The sequence below is a fragment of the Gymnoscopelus braueri genome (genome assembly GCF_963280865.1).
Source record: "Gymnoscopelus braueri genome assembly, chromosome: 11".
NCBI lineage: Eukaryota > Metazoa > Chordata > Actinopteri > Myctophiformes > Myctophidae > Gymnoscopelus > Gymnoscopelus braueri.
Window position 1 is genome coordinate 33,896,224 of NC_137613.1, and position 17,629 is coordinate 33,913,852.

Here is a 17,629-nt window from a genome sequence, read left to right on the forward strand (position 1 = left end):
ATCTTAAAATGACACACAGATGCGTTCCCGGTCTTAATGGGTTAAATGAGGTCAGATTACTAGTGATGCAACGGTGGCAACACTGCTAAGTCATGCTGTACTGTAGAGCTCTTCACGGTTTCCTAAAAAACTGACGGACTCGGACTTCGGGTCTGTTTATTATGCATGAATACCCGAGTGGATCCGAGAAGACCCGTGCTCAGAGCTGATCGATGGAGAAAAGCATGAAGTGCTGCGATGATTACACTGACTTGGGATCAGATTACAGCAGCGCAACGGCGCATGCCGTCGGTTCAGTGAGAGTGGATAGCACACAGACTCAGAGCGCATTAAAACACAGTATAGCCGACCTCATGGAATTAAAATGCGCACGTGGCGTGCGCGATCATGGATTCCTTATTTGTCGAGGTGAAAGCATGCAATTTAATGTCATAATATTGTCTCTTATTGTAGGCTGCTGCGTCGCTGCTAGGTTTCATTATTGAGTATAACATCTAGCCTGTTAGAACGGCGTTTTAGTACGCCGGGTCCATAAAATAATAGATCGGGTCTGTAATATCTCGAAACAAATTTGATCTCGGTCCATGTTTTAAAAAAGAATGCGGGGTCCACTCGGATCTCAGAACCAATCTCAAGGGTCCATCTGGGTCCGGGTCCATCATTTGAAAAACATCTCGGAACCAGTCGGGTCTCGGAACAACATTCACGGGTCCATTAGGGTTCGGGTCAGTCATTTTGGGCATGTGAAGAGCTTTACTTTACTGTATGTGCTAAGGTACATTGTAGGTACTTTAGTACACGTACACATACAAGGTTAAGCATTTGAACCCCATTTACTTTGTTCTTCTGTCCCCAGGGCTCTATCCATGCCCCCCTCATTTTTTCCCTCTACACCAAATATATTCACATAATTTAGAAAGTTCGCAACACGGCACATTGTGAGCTTGTTTGAGCAGTTTAAGATGGAAATTTGTTTACTGTACAGAAATTTGTTAATTAAGAGACAACTCTACTCAGTAGTACGAGTTCAAAATGTAAATAGCACGTACTGAGGATCAAAAACATTATACTTGTTTCTCCATACACAAGTTCTAATTTAATTGAACTAAATATTCTAAATTAAACATATTTAGTCAAACATGATGATTTGCTTAGTAGTTTGTGGTGCAGAGATCTGCTTTGTACTCGTTTAAGTCTGATTTCACATAGCAATTTAATTAGCACTATTCCTAGTGGACTATCCTCCACAACCAAACAAAGGGAGTGAAAAAAGAATTATGGAAGGAAGTGTTGAGTGAATGTGAGAAGTTACCCTAAAGGCAGTCTATTTAACTTCATCAATGAATTGCCTTAATTTGATGATTCTAAAATGCATAATGCATCCGTTAAATAATTGAGAAATGCTCATTTTGTTCAATAATGTTTCTAAAACATCCTTCTGCCTTTGGAAGACTATAGATCTATGAGGCTGACTTTAATCATAAAAATATGCTAAAATTCATCAATTCTAATTTAAAGGTCAGAATGGGTCATGTGCTTCACTTGACAAACAAGCAAACGTGTTGATAATAATAATAACATGACAGGCAAAGAGACTGGTTCCTATTGTAGCCTATTGTAGTTCATGCTGTCATATTCTATCAAACAGTATTGACAAATACAACATTATTGGAAAAGAGACACCCAAACAGGTCATGGGCAGGTCAAAGGTCATACTCACAGGTATTCCTCTGGGTCCTGCTGGCCCTGGAGGGCCCGCCTCTGCCTGACAGAGAAAACAAAACAGACAAAAATGAACTTTCTTGCAATAACCACTTACAGTAAGCCTTTCACAAATAGTGAAAATAGCTGATCTAGAAGCTCACGATGCATATTATGACGCTTGTAGATCTGCGATTATTGAGAGTGTTTGCTAATTTCCACGTATAATGACATGCCAAAAACAGCGACAACAGCTTAATGTGGCTGACTTGCACTGACACAGCTGTTCCACTGCAAAGCATCAGTTTAACTCCACTCAACTTGACTAGCTTTGTTTTCCACTGCAGATAGGACCACGAAGCGGGTCATCACATCAATGTCCAACTCCCTGCATCAACCCTAAGCAATGCTAATGTTAAAGTTTCTCTTAATGCTGCTAATGCTGCCAGGACACGATCTCCATTTTTCCAGTACAGTTCAACAAAAACAGTTTCTAACTAGAAAATGTGCTCCTCGGAGCACAAGTCTCCGCCAGCAGACTATAGCAATTATATTATCATAGCAATAACTAATGAGATACAGTAGAGTAAAAGATATAGACTGATTGATCCTGTCTTACCTCGCTTCAAAAACGTAAACGGCTTTTTGAAGTGACACACCTTTTTATTATAGGATTGTATTTCGTCATGCGTCCCTCTAGCCAATCAGAGACATTGATGTCAACATATTGACACGTATTAAGAGTTCGGCTTTGTTGTGGGATCATTTCAACTCTAGTCCTCTTCTACGTTACAATTGTAGATGAGTATGCTTTCTTAGCTTTGGCCTTCTGCGCCTTTGCTTGACCAATGTTAGGTGTTCTCAGAGGGAAACACACACGCACAGACGGGTGACTTGGACTTACTGAAGGTACTGTTCCAATCAAGTCTGATTGATCCTGTTTTACCTCACTTCAAAAAGTAGATGCTTTTTGAAGTGACACACCTATTTATAGAATTTTATTTCGTCACGCGTCCCTCTAGCCAATCAGAGGCATTGGTGTCAACAAATTGACACGTGTCACGTGGAGCTTGCCCAATGTTAGCTTGGCTAACAATGTTTGCTCACACAAAGCGAAAACATATTCTCCACCTTCGGTGGAGACAATAACATTTTAGGTGAGAAGTAGGCCATGCAGTTGCTCAATGTTGATGCATTTGCAATGGTTTGTTGACAGTACTACTCGAGAGCTTCAACGCCATATTGGGGAGTCCGTCCTGTTGCAATTCTCCGGAACAATCAGTAGTTATTGTGTTTTCTCGTCAACTTCTGATATCAGCAGAGCTCACTTGGCGGAGGTGATACCAAAAAAACTACAATAAAAACAAGGTACTTTTGCCTACTAACTGCAAACTAACTGGTCGAGCTAGTTCTATACGAAAAAGCACTGCTTGTGTACCTAGTGTTTGAGTGTGCCTCTATAGTGTGTGTGTGTGTGTGTTTGAATGTGTGTGAAACAACTTTTACCCGCATCCCTGGTTTCCCATCCTTTCCGTCCAGTCCTTCAATTCCTGGAGGCCCCTGTCACAGCAAACACAGAGGGAACCGAGATAAGAACGAACATCCCTGCATACATCACACACACACACAGACTCTGACTGGAACTAACTCTGTCACACATACCATCAGTCCCGGAGAGCCTGGACCACCTGGGGCTCCGCTTGGTCCCCGAGGACCCACGGCTCCATCGTTACCCTGAGAGAGAGACAGACACAGAGGTAGACACAGACACACAGAAAGTAGGGTATGACACTCAACTATACATAGCCTACTTGAAATGAACATGTACTTCAATGTAATTCTATTTTGCTACAACAAATGAAAATATAACCACTAAAGGCCTATTTTTAAAAAATGTCATAACCCCCTCCCCCCATATCCATTTACATTTGATATGTTTAAACATTTTCTGCTATTTTGACATGCCCAAAATAGGGACTCCAGTGTTAATGTGGTTAAAAATAGAAGTGAGCTACAAGAGTAATCCAAATTGGGATGGTTTGCTCCTACCTTATCTGCCTTGGGCCCGGGGGGGCCCTCTCGTCCACTTTTCCCAGGAGCACCAGGTGGGCCCTGAGAACAGACAAGACACCGCAGTGCAAAACCTTTACCGCAACCGTTTCTCAAACAGCAATGTGTGCCAGATTTGACAAAATGACATGGTATAAAACCTTGACATTTTTTCATTGTAATGCAGATGAATAGGAACTTAAAGTATACTACACTGGTTCCATTGAACCAAACCGGAACACAATCGATTGATCGTTCATTAAAATGGAACATGCTCTGAAAACTGCACGTGGTCCGATGGGTGGGCTTTCGAGATTGAAGATTGATCAAGAAAAGGTTGGGAACAGGGGTCATCATTATGTCTGTATGTACACGGACAAATGTGTCCGTGGCAAGACTTGGCCTGGTCCGTGGCACATTTTAGATTTTGTTTTTACACACCATTATAATGTTCTTATTTTGATCATAAGACCCAATTACTGAATGTCAGTCTCCAGGTTTTCTTCAGAATATGTATGACACTGATTTACTATGACACTACGTATAGGGAGACCACTGGTAGTGGTTTTCAAACGTTTTTATTTTCAAGGACTCCCATTACAGACCTGTAATGGTCATTTAGGGCTAGTGTTTGTCTACTCATTTTGTATGTCCATGGTAAAAATTAGAATTTTGACAAAAATGTCCACTACAAGCCAGCATGAGGATGACCCACAGGTTGAGAACCGCTGTGCTAATGGACAACTCACCTGTGGTCCTTGGAAGCCTGGTTGTCCTGGGTGTCCCTTGAGAGAGAAAAAAAGACGGTGGAGAAAGTTATACGGTGATGGCTGCTGCCTCTGAGCGTGTTCTGAGGACAGAATACAATTACATCCGCTCACCTGATCTCCTTTGGGTCCCGCAGCTCCTCCTGGGCCTGCGTCTCCTTTGGCGCCCTATAGGCAATGACAACCGTGAGCCAGGCAACGGAATAGGTTATTGGAGAATGAGGATATTATGTTAACCCATTCAATCCGGGAACACATACGCATAGTGTGGCATTTTAGATTTTTAGCCATTATTTTATACTTTGGGCTATTAAAAAATAGCAGATCTACAAGCTCATAGCACGAGCTTGTAGATCTGCTATTTATTTATTTTAATGGTGTAAAAGTTGTGCACATCTTTGAAAATGTTTATATTTTCAAAGTGAATTTTTTTTACTCCAATCTTTGCTTCTGGGGATTCTACAAAATGCCTTATAAATCCTAACAGTTAAAAAAAAACTAGATTGCTATAATATCAGTTGTTCTCAAACAAGGACCCCCAAAATTATATATATTTGGCCGCGGACCCCCATCTCAAAATATTTAGTTCCGGGGACCCCCCCAGAAGCAAAGATTTTAGTAAAAAAAAGTATACATATTTTGAAAGACTTGCACACATTTTCACGATTATTTTTTCGAGTGCAGCGCTATGAGCTTGTATATCAGCTATTTTTGAATAGCCCAAAGAAATCTAATGTGACACGGTTTGCGTTCCCGGATTGAATGGGTTAACTAGGTCAAGCTGTTAGCAAGACATACTATATATAAGTGAGAATAAGATACTGACCGCTAGACCGGCTGCTCCCTGGAAGCCTGCATTGCCAGGTGGACCCTGCGGTAGGAGAGAGAGAGGGAAGGTTGGCCTATAGGAAGCACACTGGATGGAGATGTATGATATACCACAGTGTGTATTAACCACTGAACGCCTTATTATATACTTTTGGGTGTTATGTTTATGTTATGTTGATGAATTGAATATATAGGACCTCAAAGAAACAAGTCCAGTAGGATTTTTTTTGTGTACATCCTTTTAGACAAAGTGTATAGACTGTACTCGTGCTGTTTGCATTTCTGTCTAATCAAATATTCAAATCAATACTTCCATGTACCACAAATTGCAAAATTTACTGATGTGCAAGATCACAAGGTTGTAGCTTGTTGTGAGCTTGCAACCCTTGAGGTTTTGTTATTTTGGGGGTGGGGGTGGGGGGGGATATTTAATATCTGTATAAAAAAAAAAAATACATGTTTGACATGTTGTGAAATGTTGTAAATATTTAAATAAAATAATGATTTAAAATAAATAGATAAAATTAAAAATTAAACCTCCGACACATTTATTTATTTTACACAGATTGTTTTGACACTTTTTTTTTTAACACTTTCACCTATATAATGACATGCCCCAAAAACAGGGCTGCCAGGGGTGAATGTGGTGAATGTGGTAAATGGCGGTTAATGACGGTGAGCTCACCGATTCGCCCTTCGCCCCGGCGCCTCCTGGGTTCCCACGCTCGCCTTTCATTCCCTGGCAAGAGACAAGTGGGCGGTTAATCGATGTCACTCCGCACGTCTGTCCATCAGTCATTTACATCCAACTTCTCAAAAACATCCATCCCATTCAGACAGGGAACGCACCTCTGTCATTTTAAGATCCTTTGGCTATTCAAAAATAGCAGATATACAAGCTCATAGCGCGGCACCGAGTGCCGCGCTATGAGCTTGTAGATCTGCTATTTTTGAAAAATCGTGAAAATTTGTGCAAATCCTTGAATATATACATTTCTAAAGCGAATATTTGTAAAATATTTTGTTTGCTTTAAAAAATATGTATTCAAAGATTTACACACATGTTCAAGTTTTTTTTCCTTCTAAAAAATAGCAGATATACAAGCTCATAGCGCGGCACCGAGTGCCGCGCTATGAGCTTACAGATCTGCTATTTTTGAATAGCCAAAGGAATCTAAAATGACAGAGATGCGTTCCGGGATTGAATGGATTAACGCTGCCAGGTTGTTGTCACATCATTTGCTGTGTCTTATAATGGTGGCGGGGGAGGGGGGAGGGGGGGGGGGACACTTACATGAAGTCCTGGGGGTCCTGGGAGTCCTGGATATCCGGCGGTCCCCGTAGGCCCCTGAGGTATAGGGAGGTGTACGTCAATCAAACCGGGGAAAACCAAATTTGCATTTCCACGTGTTGTACATCCACGTTTCATTGTACATGGAGTGAATGAGTCCCTACCTGTTCACCCTTCATTCCAAGTAGACCGGATGACCCTCTCTCACCGTGCTGACCCTGGAGGATGAGGGGAATGATTAGGGAAAGATTGGATGGGAGAGGAGAAAGAGAGGAGAGAGAGAGAGAGATGAGAGGAGAAGCAAAGAAATGAGAGAAGCAGTGGCGGACAAATTAGTCAAAACTGGTATTTGAGAGTATAAATACTCCCGGTCAATTGTTACTAAGCGAGAAGTTGCTCAGTAAAAATTGTACTTGAGTTTAAGTACTGGAGTACTTGGTTTAAAAAAGAAAAATACGTAAGTATTCAAAAGTACATGCTTAGAAAAACAACAAAGTAAAAATTACAAAGTACATTTTCTTTTATCAAGGCACTCCAAAAAAAAAGGATTTCCCACAACTTTTCAAAAGAATATCAATCGTGAAAATAGCAGATCTATAAGCTCGCAACGAGTTGTGAGCTTATAGATAATGTAATATTGTACTTTTTCCCTTTTATTTGAAATGTAGTGAAAGTCATACATAGTATCCAAAAACAGAAATACTTGAGTAAAGTAACAGATACTCGAGAGGAGAGGAGAGGAGAGGAGAGGGGAAGGGAGAAGAGGGGAAGGGAGGGGAGGGGGGGTATGATTGGCCAGGATAGAGGCTCCCTTGACAGACATGAAGCCGCATTCGGCCTGTACTGTAGCACAAGGACAAGGCAAGTCGATACCAAATGAAGGAAACGGCTAACTGGCCTTTACAGCGTACCGTTGGGACCCCCCCCCCCCCATGTTTCACTGTGTGTCCTCTAGTGCTACGGCTCTAAGGGGCCTCAGTTTGGTGATTTAGAAGTGCTGTCCTGACATCGGGAGATTGATCCAGAGTTGTGGCGCGCTGCACCTTTTCTCAAACAGGTACAGGTGAATTCATGGATTTTATTTTTTTTCCCTCCAGAAAATATTGATCTTAATGTGTTAACCCCCACCACTCACTCACTCAATCCCTCCCGTAGGTCCTTTCTTTCCTCAGCTCTCACTCTGCTGCACGGAGGACATTACGAAAAAAGGCCCCCGATGTAAGATTCAGACATGACGAGTTATCAAAGGCTGCCCGCTTTCATTATGAAATCCATCTCTTTCAGCCGGTGCTCTTTAACCCATTAAGACCGGGAACGCAATCTGTGTCATTTTCAGATTTATTTGGCTATTCAAAAATAGCAGATATACAAGATCATAGCGCTGCACGCTTGTAGGTCTGCTATTTTTGAAAATAAATCGTGAAAATATGTGCAAATCTTGTGTGTATATCAGTGGTGCTCCAACTCTTCTAACTTTTCTACCCCCAAAATTATATGTATTTGGCCGCGGACCCCCATATCAAAATATGTTGTTCCAGGGACCCCCAGAAGCACAGATCGGAGTTAAAAATGTTCGTTTTATATATATATATATAATATATTTATATGTTCAAAGATTTGCATAAAAAAAAAAAATGGTGCTGTGCTATGAGCTTGTATATCTGCTATTTTTTAAATAGCCAAAGAAATCTTAAAGTGACACGGATGCTTTCCCGACCTGAATGGGTTAATCAGGTGGGGAAAAACAATTAACAAAGCCGAATATGAGTAATAAGCTGGGCAGCGGGGGTTTGCAAAATGTTCTCTCTCTCTCTCTCTCTCAAATAGACACAGGCTTGCTAGAACTTAACACCTGGCATTAAGCACTGCGGCGCTGCGCGTGCCATTCCATGCCGAGCTCACGCGGCTCATCCATTCTCACGTCTCTCTTCCGCTAAAACAATGAATTTGTATGAGGGTGGGGGGGGGATGTGTGAGGCGGGAGGGAGGGCAAGCATTTTGTCTGCACAGCAGTCACGCTCTCCATCACTTAGACAGGGGGAATAATTGAACAACTGGAGAGAGACAATGGAATCGTTTCCTCATCTGAAATAACTTTCATTAAGCCGTTCGATCCGGGAACGCATCTGTGTCATTTTAGATTTTAGCTGTAACCATTATTTTATACGTTGGCTGTTCAAAAATAGCAGATATACAAGGCTCATATGAGCTATGAGTTTGTAGATCTCCTTTTCTTGAAAATGTGTGCAAATCTCTGAATACATGTATTTTGAAGGGAACATTTTTGACTCAAATCTTTGCTTCTGGGGGTCCCTAGAACAAAAAAATATTTTCAGATGGGGGTCCGCAGCCAAATACATATAATTTTGGGACATGAAAAAGTTTGAGAACCACTGACATTTGTAGATGTGTTCCCGGATTGAATGAGTTAAAGAGCTACAGAGAGAGAGAGAGACAGAGAGAGAGACAGAGAGACAGAGAGACAGAGAGACAGAGAGAGAGAGAGAGAGAGAGAGAGAGAGAGAGAGAGAGAGAGAGAGAGCCGACAGACAGACAGACAAACATACAGACAGAGAGAGATGGAGATGGGTAAAACGGCATAATCAACTCTGCGGGGCCCTGCTTGATTTAAAAGAGGGATGATGCAGGATTGAGACAAAGTGGCAACCAAACAACAAAAAAAGAACACAGTAGTGTGAAGTCAGCAAGTGAAAAGAAAAGGTAACGGCAGAAAGAGAGAGAGAGACTGAGTGAGCAAGCGACGGCGGTAGAGAAAGAGAAAGTGTCTCATGGTAGATGTATGTACGCCGTGGGACTCACAGGTAAACCGGATGGGCCCTGGGGACCTGGGAAACCGGGAGGACCCTGCAGACAGAAACAGACAATGAGTACGACACCTAGAACAGTGACAAAAATGCCTATAACCACTTAAACCCCATATAGGCAGGTCCCTCAGGGCTCAATACTAGTGTATTTTCTATTGTTGCTATTACCTATGCTGCTGCATTGTCTGAAGGAAGCCAAACCAAAATAAGATGTAACAATAAAGTACAACCTTGAACCTTTTATGTTTTGGGTTATTTTGGGGAAAGCTGTCGCAGAAAATAGCCGATCGACAAGCTCACAACGCGTCGCAGTGCGACGCGTTGTGAGCTTGTCGATCTGCTATTTTCTGTGAAAGCCTTCCTCACAAAAAAGGATGCTGGGGTTTAAGTGGTTAAATTGTCTTGATACCATATGTCTTAACAAGGCCCTTTCAACATTATGGGTTCTTCAAATGTACCCAGTATGAAGAAACAAAAACAAACACAAAACAGTTGCCTTAAATAAATGTGACCTGGGGTCTCTCTGCTTTCAATCTACATCCATTTCCATGTGTTTGTTTATTTTTTTTTACCAACAGAGAGAGAGAGCCCACATTGGCACAGCATCTGAAATCAGTTCTATTCAAATGCCGTGGCTGAATAATAAAAGTTGCATTGCTATCAGGTGGCACAGCAGGCAGGGCCAGCATGTGCAGCTGTGGAATCAACATTTCAAAGGTTAGCGTGGGTGGTGGTAATGTTACATTCTCCCCTCCCGTCCCAAAGCAACACTGGTGTGAGAGAAGTTCCCCGTCACAAACAGCAGGGGGCTCTGTGAGCTCATGGAAAACACAAGCGTGAGAGCAGGGGAGGAGCAGCTCTCCAAACGGCTTGATCTTTAAAAGACAAGTCCTAAAAATGTAGGGAAAATGTTTCACCGAGTGAATAACTAAGCATTTGCCATGGCGGGGACCACAGAGTGCTTCATGGCGTTCCTCTGATGAATGATTGATTTTGGAGAGTAATGAATGGGGAAACGCATACACTCAACTACAACTCCCCGTGTGCCAAGAGCCATAACCCACCATATACATAATGTCTGCACATTTTCTACATGTTGATGAGCATTCTGGAGTGCACATTTGCCCGTCTCATTATACGCAGCAAAACACATCTTAACACATTGGGTGCCAGCATTTTTTCATAACAACTTACGTTGGGTGCCAGCATTCTCCCCATTGACTGCGCTTTGCTGTTTAAAGCTCTAGACTCCACGAGGAGCAAATCCATGTAAAAAAAACATCCATTCATGTTGCGCGATGACCCTGGCTACAGCCTGGAACGATAACATTTCACTCGCGAGTTACAATGGGGGGGGATCGCGCATCGCGCATGACCGGTTTTCCCCACCGGAAACAGATTCGGAGATATAGGTGTTTTAAAGAAGGAAATAGACAGGAAGTGGATGGGAGCCATGTTTTTGTTTCCGGTGATCTATCTGGCCTATCCTTCTCAAGATCACAATGGGTACTCCCAGAGCTGCTCTAGCCCCGCCCGTGTGGAGAAAAACGAAAAAAACAAAAAGACATATTTCACGGTCTGGACCGTGTTCGGCACCGGACCGCTACTCTGCGCAAACACGGTTCAGACCGTGTTTGGCACCCGATGTGTTAAGAAGTTGGCCAGTGACACAATGGACAAAACATCATTTCTTTACAATTAATTGCACGCACACGCGCGCGCACACGCACACTAGAGATGAGACAGAGAAAACCATGGTTGCTACAGTAGTAGAGAAGTGAAAAGTCCTTATTAACTTGAGTTATAAAAGTCTTACCAAGTTGCCTGGTTGTCCTGCTTGACCTCTATGACCTTGAGAACCCTGGAGGGAAGGAAAAAAAGGTGACTTTATCATGTGTCATAGAGTTTACAGTTTAGGCATTTAGCAGACGCTCTTAATCCAGAGCGATTTACAGTAAGCAAGGACACAAGATAATACAGCATAATACCTCCACATCAAATGCATAGAAATAGTAATCTAATAATAAAGTAATACATAAGTAAACCAATAATCTAATAATAACTAATACATTCGTAAACCAAGAACCTATCATCAGCCTACATTGAAACTATACACACTATAGGATGCCAGGTCAACAATGACCTGGCATCTGTCTACATAACATGCTATCTAAGTTACATTTTAGCCTTTGCATAATCCTGCAAGGTCGTCAAGGCTAGGGCAAGTGCTACGGACTGAGGTGGAGTCTACGCACATAGTTAGATATAAACATGCATCTGTACACAGTAAATACTGTGCATATAGGAACACAGAACACACACACACACACACACGTTCTCCTCACCGGCTGTCCATCTTGACCCGGTGCTCCTTGCGATCCTGGTACTCCTGGTACTCCTGTACAGGGTCGGTCATTGTTCTATAAAAGGAAGGAGATTAATTATGTGTGTGTCTGCCAGTGGTGGAAGAAGTACTCGGATATTTTACTGAAGTAAAAGTAGCAATACTGCAATATAAAAAGACTGTTGCAGGTTGTGTTCAAAATGTTACTCGAGTAAAAGTACAAAAGTATTGGCATCAAAATATACTTAAAGTACCAAAAGAAAAAGTACAACAAATGTTTGAAAATACCAGATCTACAAGCTCACAACGCGTCGCGATGCAACGTGTTGTGAGCGTGTAGATCGTCTATTTTCAAATAGCCTATGCATAAAATAGGGCTGAAGTGGTTAATGTATGTTTTATGATAATAATTTAAATCTGAAAAGTAACCAGTTACTAAAGTTTTCAAATAATTGTAGTGGAGTAAAAGTACAATATTTGCCTCTGAGATGTAGTGGAGTAGAAGTAAAAGTATAGACAATTGGAAATACTCCAGTAGAGTAAAAATACCTCAAAATTGTGCTTAAGTACAGTACTTGAGTAAACGTACTTAGTTACTTTACACCATTGGTGTCTGCATGCGCGCGCGCGTGTGTGTGTGTGTGCGCGTGTGTGCGCACACGTGTTTGTTGTTGTGTGTGCGTGACAGCGTACACAGCATTATGACGAACACACTTACTGGTGGTGGTGGTGATTGTGGGGTCTCCTCTCTCTGCGGTCTCTGCAAACACTGCAAGCCGACAGGACAAATTTACATTCACGACACAAGTTTGTGTCAGAACAAATCACTCACATTAACCCTTTAAGACCTGAGAAGATTCTAGAAATGTCTTCTAAATCCCAAAAAAAATTTGGAAAAAAAAACAATTTTTTTTCCCTCGATTTTTCTAAAATAGCAGATCTACAAGTTCATAGCGCGGCACTCGGTGCCGCGCTATGAGCTTGTATATCTGCTATTTTTGAATAGCCTAAAGAAATCTAAAGTGACACAGATGCGTTCCAGGTATCAATGGGTTAAAGCCACCCCAGCACCAATGCAAAGTGAGGCGGTCTTGTTTTTGCATTCGACAAAGTGGTGCTGCGAACACAAACACAGTGTGTGCTGCTATACCGGAATTACACATGATTCTAGATGGGACGGAATCATGACCAAACGTCATGCTGTAAATGTTCCAACCTCCCCTTCCCGGGGGTTCTCACCCTCTCACAGCCGTCCAGGGGGTTAGGACCAGATTTGCCCTGATCTCCTTTCTCTCCCTTGGAGCCGGACACACCCGGCACACCTGGCAAGCCGTGGGAGCATTGACCATCCACACAGCCCTGTGTCACAGAACACACACATGCATAAACACACACACACACACACACACACACACATGTCCACATACACAAACACATGTACATATATACACAAACATAAAAAGATACAGCACATAGTACAGTATCTTTTTATATTGATACAAGTATACGGTACAGTAGATACAGTATGTAGTACTGTTAATTTCATTAACAGTTGTAATACTAAAGGCACAATCAGTGATCCAAACAAACAAATTGGTAGCCCCACCACCAAATGGCTGGCGATTGACTCAGCTCTTGATAGGACTAAAAATATCGGCAACAAATTAATCATTTTTTAACTGCATTTGCAGTTTTGTGGGGCTGTGGCAAGTTTGGTTATGTTCGTAATGTTTGTAAACATTGGAATAAAACAGGCCTTTATTTTTTAATTCAAAATGTACGTGACTATAACTCCAATGTACATGGTCTAGACAAATCCCGGATTGGGCCTTTAATTACTGAGCAAAAGGACAGCAAGCGCAGTAATCCATGACCATGAAACTCCATTCCCCATGATGCACCCCTTTGCTGAGTCACTTACATCACCATCCCCTTCGGTGGAGTCTTGAGGCAGCTGCAGGTGCTGCCCAATAGGCCCAATAGGCTTCTATGAAGGGGGCAGGGGAATGGAAATTCAATTAATAATGGATGCAGATATTAAAAGACATTAACCCATTAAGACCTGGAACGTGTCTGTGTCACTTTTTCGATTTGAGCTAAAAAGCATTATTTTACACTTTGGCTATTCAAAAATAGCAGATATACAAGCTCATAGCGTGGCACCGAGTGCCGTGTGACGAGCTTGTAGATCTGCTATTTTTGAAAAATCTTGAAAATGTGTGCAAATCTTGAATATATATATTTTTAAAGTGAACATTTGTAACTCAGATCTTTGCTTCTGGGGGTCCATGGAACAAAATATTTTGAGAGGGGGGTCCGCGGCCAAATACATATCATTTTGGGGGTCCTTGACATGAAAAAGTTTGAGAACCACTGACATAGTAACATACATTTTTCCAAAAAAGGATTTAGAAGACATTTGTAGAATCGGCCTCAGGTCTTAATGGGTAAAAACACAGTGCAAACTAAGTCAACTCCTGATTTTTATTTTTTGCACAATAGGCTTATATAAATACAATTAGAAAAACAGTATTGAATTTATTCTATGTTTGTTAGAGCATTGACATTTTCAAGACAACATACCAATATCAGGAATTGACTACTGCCCCGAAAAAACCCTGAAGCCCCTGAAACTCAGGCTGTGTAACAGTCACAGACACTGACAAAAGTCTCAAGATAAGCAATAAGTGATGAGTGACCTGTAATGAACCAGAGCCATAGACATACGCTAATTTATACTTTGTCGCATGACAGTGTCGCTTGCCAAAAATGGTTTTTGGGGTGTTTTTTTTTTTTATTGTTTTCCGCTTGAAAATGTATTACTTTAAGTGAGAGCAGCAAACAGAAAGTAGTCTAATTAAGCTCCAACTGTGGCATCGGCATAGTCTACTTTACTTCATTATGCTGAATGTGACACATGTGATTTCTTGACTCTCATACAGTACATGTGGGGTAAACCCATGGTTTAATCGTGGCATGTGGTCTGGTGGCTGCTGACTCCTATGTCTTTATAGAGGAGTTTTTTTTTGTCTTCAAGCTACGGTAATAAATGGGTCACACTCAAAGTCACAGAGCCTTCCCACTACAGTATATAACTGGTTTGTGGTTGGGTATACTCTTTTGACTCATAATGTAACGTCTTTTCCATGACTCTTCATTCCCTCGAATCACTGGCCACATTCGCATGCACACAAACAAATACTTTGATCTTAATGTGAAACATATAACAGCCTCATTATATTTTTCCTTTCAAAGTAAGTTGTTCAACATGCATGTAAGCATAGTCACTGAGATGGAGAAATGGATTGGCAAATGGAGGTTGTTGGATAAATGAGCTTCCATTCACCTATCTAATGTTGAGGACGAAGCCTGGAGTGAGGGATTTAGGATGAGACCGATTTGTGTGTGTGTGTACGTGCAACTATAAGGACTAGTGTTTGATTACTTAAATGAACCATTCCTTGAATACACCCACACAGTTCTTCCAACATGCATGACAGTGATGAAGCTGTACACAATAAATGTATCATAAGAAAGCTGTAGGGACAACAAAAAAAAAACTAGAGATGTGCATAGTTGAGCCACCTCGGCACCCTCTGGTGGATATTGTGAATAGAGCGATATACCATACAAACGAACAGACCGCCTCTTTTCGTCACTTAAGGTCACTTAACGGCTCAACTTATCCCTCATTACCATGGTAAAGTTGGCTGAATTTTGCTCACTTCTTTTTTTAAATGCTGCAACAACCCTACAGTACACATTAATCCAGGCTGCAATTTACAATATATACAGCAAACCAACACAAAATATGCCAAAGCTATGGTTACTTTTAACATCACATACAATACTACCCTCTGTTATAGGCAAACATAGCAAAGTGTCTCACGTAATGGGTGGGATGATTTATATTGACTGATACTATAGAGCTTTTACCAAAACAATAGTTTCAGCATAACTGTACTGTACGTTACGCTGAATTCACAAAGACTGTCTACTAACGGTTTTCTTTGCTTGAGATGATGGATTGAAATTGAAACACAAATTGAATCACTGTCCTTTAGTTGACAAAGTGTACTATCGCACTGTACAGACATTATCAGACGTGTCAGGCATTTAAATCACAGCATTCAAAGGCATTTCAGGCAACAGACAGGAGGATGAGCGGCGGGCCGACACAGCAGATACTATAATACTGAACTCAGTATTTCTCTCCCTAGGCAGTTGCAAAAGAAAACAACACAAAGTGAGATTCTAATTAGCTATGACATTTGCATCAGCTTTGTAAAATAAACACAAAAATAATAACAATAAACACTGGAAAGATACAAAACTTGGAAGTTTCTTTTCCAGCTAAACTCCCTGTAACTACAAATGTAGTTCTGAAGGTACTATAGCCTGTAGTCGCATGCGTGGCATTGGTAACATTAGCTTCCAAAGAGTGAAATGTGGCAATAAGGAAGTGGAACCACACTCATCTTTACTCAACACAGAAGTCAGAAGAACACACTCACAAAGAAGAATACACTCAACAGTCACCCAACCATAAGCCCGATTTATACTTGTTGGCGCCAGACATCGGAAATAGCCGCGAGCTACAAGCTCACGACACGTTGAGAGCTTGCAGATCAGCAGTTTTCGTGCAGGACACAGTGCGCAACCAAGCATGAATCAGGCTTTACTCCACACAGAAGAATACACTCAGCACATACCAACAGTCACCCATTACATCATCTTCCCCACACACACTCCAGTGGAGTCATGTTGCCCATTAGTAGCTTCAGGGTTTGACACATAACCAAGCGCCCCACAAGCCCATTCATAAATTACACTAAAATGCAGTCTGCTCCCCATCAACGGAGTGTGACGATTTATATTGAGTCTTTATAGAGCTTTTATCGGGGGGAAAAAGTTCCAAAGTGCTTTACATAACACCATAGAAATAATCAAATCAAATAAAAACAGAATTAAAAGATGCTGACGTTTATAAAATGTGGAGTGTGAAATAAAAATCAATAACATTTATAGATTTAAATTATGGAGAGGCCTTTCGATAAAAGCAAGTTTTAAGACGAGACAAATGAAACAAACAAACAGCCCCTGTCCTTCCTTAGATCCTCAATTGGGCAAGGAAAAACAACCAAGAAAAAACCCTGGGCGGGAAAAGAAAGGAAGAAACCTTGTGAAGTATCACAAAGAAGGGACCCCCTTCCAGAGGAGACCCCCTTCAAGAAGGGACCCCCTTCCAGAGGAGACCCCCTTTCAAGAAGGGACCCCCTTCCAGGATGGACAGGCGTGCAGTAGGTGCCGAATGGGGAACATTTAAATGCAAAACAAAGAACAAAACTGTCTCAAGGGGCATGACACCCTAAGCTGATTTTGTCATTTGTTTCATCATCCCCCTTTAAGTCTCATAATGACAGTACTATCGTCAGACATAACGAGGGCATTAATACATGTGGGGCAATAAAATATAAAGTGCCGTGAGAAATAAATCATTAAGAGAATTAAACGCTACAAATTCAACACGTTAAATTATGGAAAGGCCTTTTTTTTAATAAAAGTATGTTTTAAGAAACGATTTAATAGAAGACACCGATTTAGCAAGACTGGCCCTGTCCTGGAAATAGCACCTGGCCCAGGTTCAAAGCCATTACAAACCCATTTGACATTGTTCAAACCGGGGCTATTAACTAGAGAGGCTATTTTACACCGCACACTGTTGTACAGGCGAGAACCAGGCTTTGTGCATTAACAGGCACTCACAGAGAAGCTTGTCTATAATTATATGTCAATGTGCGATATTCACTTCTGTTGCACTCCA

At 41.5% G+C, this 17,629-nt stretch overlaps 1 protein-coding gene across 1 annotated transcript in view; it reads right to left on the reverse strand.

The window, feature by feature from the left end:
- The window catches only part of col16a1 (collagen, type XVI, alpha 1), a 141,399-nt gene that overhangs the window by 23,261 nt on the left and 100,509 nt on the right, over window positions 1-17,629 (reverse strand). Inside the window, exons 43-58 of the mRNA XM_080441983.1 lie at window positions 13,727-13,792; window positions 13,045-13,164; window positions 12,524-12,574; window positions 11,807-11,881; window positions 11,278-11,322; window positions 9,457-9,501; window positions 6,801-6,854; window positions 6,640-6,693; window positions 6,031-6,084; window positions 5,344-5,388; window positions 4,632-4,685; window positions 4,500-4,535; window positions 3,751-3,813; window positions 3,364-3,435; window positions 3,208-3,261; window positions 1,721-1,765 (exon numbers count right to left, since the gene is read on the reverse strand). Of these exons, the coding sequence (XP_080298109.1) occupies window positions 1,721-1,765; window positions 3,208-3,261; window positions 3,364-3,435; window positions 3,751-3,813; window positions 4,500-4,535; window positions 4,632-4,685; window positions 5,344-5,388; window positions 6,031-6,084; window positions 6,640-6,693; window positions 6,801-6,854; window positions 9,457-9,501; window positions 11,278-11,322; window positions 11,807-11,881; window positions 12,524-12,574; window positions 13,045-13,164; window positions 13,727-13,792 (933 nt within the window). The remainder of the gene's footprint in view (window positions 1-1,720; window positions 1,766-3,207; window positions 3,262-3,363; window positions 3,436-3,750; window positions 3,814-4,499; window positions 4,536-4,631; window positions 4,686-5,343; window positions 5,389-6,030; window positions 6,085-6,639; window positions 6,694-6,800; window positions 6,855-9,456; window positions 9,502-11,277; window positions 11,323-11,806; window positions 11,882-12,523; window positions 12,575-13,044; window positions 13,165-13,726; window positions 13,793-17,629) is intronic.